This window comes from Eleutherodactylus coqui, chromosome 13 (assembly GCF_035609145.1).
Source record: "Eleutherodactylus coqui strain aEleCoq1 chromosome 13, aEleCoq1.hap1, whole genome shotgun sequence".
In the NCBI taxonomy this organism is placed as follows: domain Eukaryota; kingdom Metazoa; phylum Chordata; class Amphibia; order Anura; family Eleutherodactylidae; genus Eleutherodactylus; species Eleutherodactylus coqui.
This window is the reverse complement of record NC_089849.1, coordinates 42,596,849-42,607,268: the sequence shown is the minus strand read 5'-3', so window position 1 is coordinate 42,607,268 and position 10,420 is coordinate 42,596,849. Positions and strand designations below refer to the sequence as shown.

General features: G+C 46.2%; 1 protein-coding gene across 1 annotated transcript; it reads left to right on the top strand.

Annotated features, from left to right (window-relative positions):
* Positions 1 to 210: 210 nt before the first annotated feature.
* LOC136587357 (P43 5S RNA-binding protein-like) lies at positions 211 to 10,196 on the top strand. Its single transcript, XM_066585928.1, has 9 exons — positions 211 to 336; positions 2,665 to 2,765; positions 2,841 to 2,934; positions 5,134 to 5,222; positions 5,654 to 5,727; positions 5,810 to 5,890; positions 7,847 to 8,076; positions 8,153 to 8,206; positions 9,948 to 10,196. Exons 1-9 carry the CDS (start codon positions 211 to 213, stop codon positions 10,194 to 10,196), a joined length of 1,098 nt encoding a protein of 365 aa, XP_066442025.1.
* The last annotated feature ends 224 nt before the right edge of the window (positions 10,197 to 10,420 follow it).

The following is a 10,420-nucleotide window of genomic DNA, read 5'->3' as shown; positions in this document are numbered from 1 at the left end:
TATGAACATATCCTGTAAAAACTGCAAGTTTTCAGTGCAGTTGTGACTGCACATTAATTGTACTGGGCGAGTATAGCCCTAAACCGCAATCTGCAGTACTGCACCTGAACTAGATTCCCTGCAGCCCCTCCTCCATCAGTGAGTGTCAGCAGCACCTGGGAGGACCAGCGCTTATAACCTGCAGGTTCACAGCTCTCTGGGGCAGTGGAAATGCAGAACCAAGTGGCCCGTAAGCAGGAGGAGAGACCTGTTCTCCCATGCCCATCTGAGGGGTGTCCGGCCGTGTTCAGGAAGCAAATGAGGCTGCAGGAGCATGTGGCCAAACACAGTGGACAGGTGAAACTTATGGGGTTCTTGTGCTGTTTGGTCATATGTAGGGGGATTGTTGTCCGTGTAGAGACCTGGTGGTATTATTTAATGGAGGTGGTAGTATGTGGGGTGTTTCCTGGGGGGTCTTGGGAGCAGTGCCTGTGTTGCTGCATTCACACCTGCGTTAGGGTCAGTTCAGGGTTTCTGTCTCTCTGCTCTCTCTTCAGCGGAAAGAAACTGAAAAAAGTGTTTTTGTCTGCACTCTATTTATTTATTTTTTTACCCAATCTGGTTTCAAAGAAACAAAATGACAAGTCTTCTATTCTCCAAACGCAGAGCAGAGATGGAAGCCCTGAACTGACCCTAACGCAGGTGTGGAAGGAGCCTTTTGGGGATTCTGTGCTGGGGCCCTCATGTAAAGACTTCTGCTGGTTTTTATTTAAGGGCGTGCATACTCTGTGCCGACAATCCCCATACACCATCTTGGCATGTATGTGCGCTCAAGATGGTACATGCTGTGATATTTTTGCGTGCTGCTTGAGGGGCAAAACTAAAAGTTAACACGAAACCGGTATCGTTTATTATGTGCGTGTAAGAGCACTTAGTAGTAAGATTGGCTTTTTTTTTTTTTTTTCTGTTAGTCTGAATTAAACTGCATAAAACTCATGCCGTCCAGCTTCGGTCTGCCGCTCGCCACGTGCTGCTTGTACTGAGTACTGTTGCTTCGCGGCTCTGGGATTGAGCCCAATCAAGGGTAACCTCAGTGGAGTATGTGGGTTTACAATAAGCAGTGACTTGACTGTGATCCTACCTGGTACAAGGACTGATATACCACTGCGCAGAATGGATACATGTTGGTGCTGGAAGAGTAGTAGGAATCTGGCTTTCCACATGCCCTAGCCTCTGTTCCTGTGGCAGGACCTCCAGCTCTCCATAGGGCTGCCTTCACACTGGTGTGGAAATTGTGAAATGCACAAATATGAACCCCATTCTTTTGAATGGGTTCATTCACATTAGCGATGTTTTCCTGTGTGGCACTGCTGAAGACGGTTCTAGCTGCGTGATCTCGGATCGCAGCCTCATTGTTTTCAAAGCTATCAGAGCGCCAGCCCCACTGAAAGCAATAGGAGAACTCTGCGATCCTCTGCTGCGGCTGTGTCGCAGGATCCCTGCAGTGAGGCAAAGCTATCCTCACATAAACTCCTCGCATCTACTAGGCTTTCACATGGCGAGGGGCGGGATTCACGGCCTGATATCACACTCGCCAGTGTGAAGGCAGTCTAGGGCCACTGTCACATGTGCTGGTAAAAACACTGCGTTCTCAGTTGCGTTGACAAGCGTATTGTATTACGGATAACTTTATAACTATCTCAGAAGTATTTGTTTTTTATTTTCTGATCTGTTTGCTCAAATAAAAATACTAATACGGTGACAAAAAATGGGTTATGCTGTGTTTTTAAAAAGTGGCTGTGGAGAGGGGAAAAAAATACAGCCGTGTGATTAACACTAGCTCCGTATGGCACTGGTGTATCTTGTCTCCACTAGAAGAATGGGTGGAGATGAAATGCACACCCACAACTTGATTGGCTGGGCAGGAGAATAGGTGCCCATCTCCCCTCCCACCTCATGTCACTCATCCCTCCGCCGCTCTCCTTTGTCCCCTTCCCGGCTTATGTGCTGTCAGTCTCTTCTCTGCCATCACATACTGCAGCCATTATGCGAGGCCGGGCAGCGAGGAGACTGACAGTGGCTGGCCGACTGCACATCTCATATACACGCAAAATAAAACGCAGCGCACATATTTGCATGTCTCTTGGTTTTTGTGTGCAAAAAGTACAGTAACACCCATTGTGCAAATGCACACATAAATGCGCTTATGCCTGTGACACCGGTCTGGGGCTACATTCACAGACTAGCTAGATATCTGGCCGAGAAACTCTGCTCGAGATCATGTTGGCCAACATGCGTCTTTCTTGGCGATGCCAAGCATTTTTGATTTGACAATGCATCACTTCTGGTGAACTATGTGCTCCTTTCACGCACGTGAAGGTTGCCAGTGTGTCCCGCTGACTTCAATGGGAAGCGTCACATCGCACAGCATGTAAGTGCCGCGCAATGGCTTTTGAGCGACACCCAAAGAAAAGATGTGACTTAAAAAAAAAATCCATTTGTTTGAATGGATTTCATATTTACATATCACTCGTGAATAAGCCCTTAGTCCTCTTCTGCCCTGTTGGGAGGCAATGCTTTGTGCCCTGTATAAACCCAGTGTGCCTGACTGGTGCTTAGATGATATTTCAGCATGACTGATAACATGCAAGTGATTTGTATCTATATAACCTTTTTCTCCCCCAGAAACCATGGCACTGTAGTAAACCGGGGTGCGGGAAAGCCTTTTTCCATAAAGCTCGGCTCCAGCAGCACTGGCAGAAGCACCTGGGACTGAAGAAGTACATGTAAGCTTGCCTCATACAGGACATGTGTGATGTGGTTATCATGGACTAATCCTGCATTAACTTCACTATTTCCAGCTGTCCCTCTGCTGACTGCCGGGCTGCCTTTGTCACCAAGGAGACCTTGAAACGTCACCAGAAGTATAAACATGCGACAGGAGACCCCCTTAAGGTGAGTGGTAGTGTGAGGACTGGCTAGTGGTGCCATAGACGTCTTGTCTAAAAGGAATATTTGACAACTTTTTTTTTTTTTTTTTTTCCGCCCTTTAATGTTTAAAAGCCCTTTTACACGGGCCGCCTGTCTGTTAAACAACTGCGCGAGCGCTGACATCACCATGGAGCATTTAATCTTAAAGACATGACACTAGCTTGCCGGCTTCACCTGCAATGGGAAGCGCTGAGCAGGGAGCATTTACACAGAACAAGAAGCCAGCGATCCAACAAGGGTGTTTTTTTTTCTTAATTGCTGAAAGGTTAGCTTAAACAACCGCAAATGATAAGTGAGCGGTTTTTTTTTTTTTGGTTTTTTTTTTTTCCCCTGCAAATTCACACTGATGAATTAGCGCTCAAATTCAGGCATTTGAACAGATTTTGAGTGATAATCGTTAGGTGTAAATGGGCCTTAACTTTACTGATTTTAGTAAGAAAGTGGCAAGGTTTTTGTGTTCTGGCTTGCTGTTCCATAAGCTGGCCCTATTATTCGGGGGCTTCTCCTGAAGATGTGTTTTCTATCATCCTTATTGGAGCATATGGAAGACCACCAATCAGTTCTTTTCCTTTACTGGTCAGTTGAAGGAGGCTCTAAGCTTGGCCCTTGGAGTACAAGGTCTTGACTCGCCTGGGGGCCAAGTCCTAAGGTGGACCACTTCATGAAAAAGTCCCAGTTGCAGAGGGGTTTGTCCAGACCAGCTGGTGTAGAGAAGATGTAGCGGCTGCAATCAAATTGACACATTCAAACAACTTTAACCCCTGAACACTACAGGATGTACATGAATGTCCTCCGGGTCCAGGGTCTGTAAGGAGTGGGTGCTGTCTTTGACAGTTGAGACGTGTCCACAACAGCCACTATTGGTGTTCAGTGATTGTGACTGGTAACTCTTTAAATGCCACTGGCAATTCTGAACTAAAATGCCCTGATCAGAGTTCGGGGAGGGGTCAGGGCTACATCATTAAGGGGTTAATAACCGAACTTCATCAACTGTGCAGACTCGGCACCAGCCAGCAGGTCAGTGTGTTGCACTTGGACTGCAGCTCTGGAAAGAAGTTGGCATTCTAGTAGGATGGAACTTATCCCTAAAGTGTCTGCTCCAACTGCCAGTTGTCTGTCTGCTCATCTCTCTCCACAACTGGCTCTAGCAGTGTCACAGCCAACCCGGCTCTTGCAGTTTACCTTGGTGAAAATTTCTTCTGATCTTCTTGGCTTCAATCTGGAAAGATGTAGTTTTGGTGAGCTGTTCCTTTAAGGCCTTCATCCACATCATGCAGTGAAGTCCGATGGCTCTTATATTTGAGACTTGTCACTCAAAATGGCCAAAGCAACCAGTCCAACATTTCTAGACTGAGAGCGAAAAACTGGACTATAGGGGAGGCCTATATGTAGGGGTGTATCTAAAGGCTCAGGGGCCTGGGTGCAAAAGTTCAGCTGCACCCCCCCCCCCTTTTTCAATCTGTACTTAATTTACATACATGACCTAGCCCATTGGCGTAAGCTTTCTCAATGACTCATTCTGAACTACGTAAAAATCTGTTGGTAATAATCTTAGGCTGCTCTCCAAAGGGTGCAAAAATTGCGTGAGATCTGTGCATTGTGAGACGCACAAATCACGCATGACTATAAACCACATACTCTTGGATGCGGTCATACAAATGATCGACACTAGCCCCTCCCCCTAGTAATCACTGGCCGGCAGTGACTGATAGACTGTAGCTCTGACCACTTACAACTGCAGTCTCAGTGGGAGGGCCATGTACCTGTAATTGGCTGCTGACTCCAGACAACAACCCTTCCCTCTGCGAGTGTCAACCTGTGGCGCTGCCTCCCTCTTCTCTCCTTCCTCCTCTCGCAACCACCCACTGTCGACCACAGCAATCACGTGGCCGACAGTACCGGTAATGCACGCACTGAATTTTGAATATCACAGTGCCTCTGGGCCCCCTCGGTGCAGGGGCCAGGTCGTGACCCCCCCTCATGGTACGCCAGTGCCCCACAGTATGTTATGAAACCTTCTAGAGTTATGGGGCTGGATCCTAACTGGTGGGTTATAATCTTGTGGAGGTCTTCGGCCCACAAGATCACCTTAGTCACTGTCTTTGACTATTGTAATATGTAAATGCTACTCAAAATAAAAACTGTACTGTCTTTCTAACACAGTGCTCAATGGCAGGATGTTCGAAGACCTTCAGGAAGAAAAAGGCCTTAAAACTGCACCTGTCAGAACATAGTGGGGAGCCCCGATATCGGTCAGTAACGTTAAGCTTCGCTTGGCCATCGTCCAGTCTTTAGAAATGTCCCCCTTGAACATGTATAGTGACTGGTGGGGACAGAAGGGGTTTTCCATATGTAAATGCCACCCTGCACCCCCTTCGCTCACTAACTGGTAGGTCTGGTTGCAAACTCTCAAATGCCTGCTATGGATGGGGCACATGTTGTGAATGTGGCACTGTCCTGAAACTTATTTCTGACCTCCAATATCTGCACCCCTACATGTGGCAAATAAAAACCTTCCCCTGAGGAACAGTAACTTTTAGTCATTAAAGGTAGACTGAAGCCATTGGGCTTGGTCAGTCCTCAGTAAAGGGGTAGGTTGACTTGTGCTGGTTTATAATGGAGCTAGTAGGATAATGTGAGGTCTACAGTGAGTTTTTCACACTTTTCTTCTCTTGGATTGTAGCTGTGACCAGCTTGGTTGTGAATGGAAATGCAACTCTAAAGCCAAGCTAACGGGGCACATCCGGCGCCATGGAGGCAAGTGACTCTTACTGCCAAATAGTCTTATGGTTGAAGATATTGTTTGGCAGGTATTAACCTGTACTTGATAACTCTTTAGGATACAGATGTTCTTTTCAAGGATGTCAAAGCACCTCTCCAACTTGGTCTGCCCTGCAGAAGCATCGCAAGACTCATCCATGTAAGTGCTGTATAAGCTGTACGTGACATCTTATGAAAGGCGTATGAATGACAAGTGTCAATCAATGGGGGTTCCGAATGGTCTTTTGTAACAACTGCATAGTTAAAGTGCAGATGTGATGGTATCCTCAGAAACCCAGAACTCAAACTGTAGCAAGTGGGCAATTTAAAGGGGTTATCTGGGAATCTACTACTGCTGGGTTATCCTCAAGATAGGTAATCGGTAGCTGATCTTTGGGGGTCCACTGCTTGGGATCCCCATCAATCAACTGATATAAGGCCAGCTGGAAGCAGATTGTGCTGTGGCTGTAGTCATTGTTGGTGGTGCATTTAATTCAATGAAAGCTGCACATGGGATAGCAACCTGAGCTGCTGAATTACAGACAGCTGTCTTCCTCTACCTCTGTTGGCAATGACAGCTGGCCTGATGTCAGCTGATTGGTGGGCATCTCAAGTGGCAGACCCCCCCCCCACACACACACACACACTGGGTAACTACTGATGACCTATACTGAAGATAGGTCATCAACAGGAAAGTTTTTTTTTTAAGGTGCATTTACACTGCAAAGATGATCACTCAAAAGAAGGCTTTTGAGTGATCATTTTGCATAAACTACTACTTGGTACTAATGCCTATTAGTAGCATGTGAGCCACTGGGAGCTGTGGTCAGGGAACAGACCACCAGTTCCTTGATTACATTCCTTTTGTTCTGCCAGTGGGGCTGATAGCTGAGAACAGCTGATACATTGCATTCAGCTGTAATCCTGTCTCTCCCTGGGCAGAGCCCAGCATACAGTCCTGCTTATCAGTTCTGCCGAACAATGGTTTTCAAGCAGAACTGAAACTGGAAGGTGGGCACATTTACACAATGATTATCGCTCAAAAGATGGCTTTTGAGAGATGATCGTTGTCTAAATGGGTCTTTAGACAATCCCATTACGGGCCACCAACACGCAAACTGCGTAGTATTGGAAGACAAAATGGTTATACGTGATCGTTTGTTAAAAATCTGCCTCTTTTTTAGTAGCCTCCCACCTGCCAGCAGGCAGTTTATGGTACTGCAGCTTTGTTCTATTAAAGTCAATGTGGCTGAACTACAGGTTTACACACACTACATGGATGGGCAGGTGTGGTGTCCTTTTTGGAAGAAGTGCCCATATTTGTACTAACCATTGTGTATCTCCAGCTTTTTGTTATCAAAATCGCTAAATGGGGTAACACTGACAAGTAAAAGGACTTGAATTTTAGTTAACTGTGAATGTAACTGGAGCAACCAGTGTCAGGCAGCTGCTGCCAAGGCAAATGGGATCATGGGGTGCATCAAAAGGGGTCTGGGGGCTCATGATGAGAACATTGTTCTTCCTCTTACAAGTCACTGTCAGACCACACATAGAGTATTGTGGACAGTTTTGGGCACCAGCACTCAAGAAGGACATATCAGAACTTGAGCGGGTACAAAGACAGGCAACTAAAGTAATAGAAGGGGTAGACTACAATACCCAGATGTTATGAAAATTGGTCATGTTAGCGGTTTAAAAAAAAAAAAAAAAAGCTGCGGGGGGCAACTATGTATAATAGAAGGGAACAATACAGGGATCTCTCCCATCTATTTATACTCAAGACTGTAATAAGGTGGAGCCCTCTACATCTAGAGGTAAGAGTTTCTACACCAACACAGGAGATTCTTTACTGTAAGAGCAGTGGGACAAGGGAACTCTCTGCCGGAGGACGTGGTGATGGTGAACTTACGAAAATTTCCCGAGGGGTCTGAGTAACAATATTACATGTTATGTTTACTAATTACTTCAGAGGGGGATATAATCCAGGGATTATTCTGAATGCCAGATTGGAGTCGGGAAGAAATTAATTTTTTTGACCTTACACACTGTTACAATGTAAAGTTTCTAAACTTGACTTGTATCTTCTAACTTCTGTTTTATCTCTGAATTCCTCCAGTGGACTTAAAATGTGGCAAGTGTAATAAGCAGTGTAAGAACCAGGGTGCTCTCCGGAGACACAAATTAACCCATGTGCTCAAACCGGTTGTCTACACTTGCCCCCGAGAGGACTGTAAGATGATTTTTACCACCGTCTTCAACCTGACTCATCATGTGCGCAAGATCCACCTCTGCTTGCAGCCCTACCACTGCTACCATGCTGGCTGTAACCACACTTTTGCGATGAGGGTTTGTAGTTTATACAATGGCTTACGGGATGGCTGCTGCGGCATGCACTCTAACTATAACTCTTCTTGTCCTTTAGGAAAGCTTGCTGCGTCATCTTGTTGTGCATGATCCAGAAAAGAGAAAGCTGAAGGTAGGAATGGCAACAATACAGATGGTGTAAAATGGAGGTGGACCCTCATGATGCTTGTTCAACCACAGGGATTCCCCTTTCCTGCTCCCTGAATGTAGCAGGGAAGTGAACCCCAGATGCAGGGGTGCAACCTTCCTAATGCATGTATGCCAATAGTGGTGTCAATGCAAGTTGTGCCTGAGCTTCTGCGCAATTCACACTTGCGGCTAGTGTGCCCATAGCCATAGGCTAACATCACACGGGCGAGTGTGAGATCAGGCAGTGAACCATGGCCTGATATCTCGCTCACCAAAAGTTTGTTTTTATTTTGTTGCCCCCTCCACCTCGTCCTTTGTAGATGCAGGGTGGGTTTATATCAAAACCACCTCACATCACTTCGGAGAAGTAGCGAATGTCCCAAGGGAGGATTATTCATGTAGCTCCACAAGAGGCTGCTGTATGGAAGATCAGGCTGGATCCAAGCGTGCAATAGCCACCACCTTAAATCTGCAGCTGCTCCCTCTTTGACAATGGGTTGCATGCAGCCAAGGCCGGCCATGACTACAACTTCTACCTCTCAAATTATTTGCTTACTGGGAGATGTGTAAGGCTGGGGTCACACGGGACCGAAATCTCACGGAATGACTGCACAGAAATACCACGGGAGAGATGCAGTTTCAAAACCCGTGGATTTTGGAGCGGCTTCGCCACCTGCATTCCTCTGCGGCCGTCTTTCCCCATAGAAGAGAGCGGCAGCCATGGAAACTGGCAAAGAATTGACATGCCCTGTCTTTGAATTCCATGCAGCATGTCAATTTCGGCTTGGCTGCAATGGATTGGTCGCAGCGTGTGGACTCTATTTTTGCCAATTTCGTCCACTTTGCTGCTTTATCCCAGGATAAAAAGCCATGGGCAGAAAGTCTGCACAGAAATTTTGCGACAATTACGCCCTGTGTAGATGTCCGGCATTCATTCCTCCACCAAACTAATGGGCACATTAAGAAAGAAACTGTTACCCTAACCATAGCAACCAATTGCAGTGTTCCTATCACTTTGCAATGCAAATGAAAGCTCTTCTGTGACTGGTTGTTTTGGGCAACCAAGACTTATCTTGGGGCTTGTTCACACACCATTGACTTGTAGGTTTTGTCACAGATCCGCAGCAGATCTCACCCTTTCAATTAAACTCAAACTGAAGGGATGAACTCTGCAGCAAACGGTGGCGTGTGAGCGCTCCTTTTTAGATAGTTTTAGAAGTCTTCTCCCATGTACTTCATCAATGATCAGAAGCGCCCTAGATCTAGCTGATTACTAAGTTGTTGGGTGACGATAAAGTCCTTTGTTGCTTCTATAGCACCAATGTATTCTACAGAGCTGTATAGAATGTGAGCCCTATTAGAGACTGATGGAGATGGTGACATCTAACTTCCTTACCGCACATACTCACAAGGGCCAATTACACAGTGTGGTTATGGAGAATGCAGGGAGCTGCAGAACCCAGGGGAAACCCATGTAAGTGGATGGATAATCACTTGATGGTTGATGGGGATCCTCCGCCGGTCAACTGATTGTCCAACCTGCTGTCAGTGCAGCCTTGTAAAGGGTAGATATTTGGTGTGATCTGCCACACTTTCAAAATACCTTCTTGTGATGCCATTATCCTGGCATCCGTCTTGTGTTCTTGGCTACCATGTCTGTCATAAGTATACAAACCTTATAACTTTCAACTGTCCTGGTCTTCATATTATAATATCTTCCACAGCTTAAATTCAATCTGAAATGCTCAGCAAGACGTGTAAGAAGAGCTCAGCGTCCATCGCCTACTGTCGAGCAAAATCTAAGTCGCCTCTTTAACCTGAAACTTGGTTTCCGGAGCAAGATCCAGCTGGAAAGCAACCTGTCTGGTTTATTCAACGAGCGACGGCTCCGTGATCCTGCTGAGCCGGAGGTGAACCTCAGCAGCCTCTTCTACCTGCCTCCAGTCCGTGCTAGGACCGAAAGGGCTGTATGACTACATGTGAAGCAAAGCAGTCTGGGAGATGACCGGCTATGTCTGCAATAGCCATTTCATTTACTGATAACTGACCTGGGAGATGATGTAGCCCAGGCAATGATGAATGTGTTGGACAGGGTCTTCCTTCTGGAAGTGTCTTCGGTTATATAGATAAACTATAGATTAGTTTTGTGTCTTACAGTTTCTGGGTAAGAATATTTTCCCTAATTTTAGCAAATAAT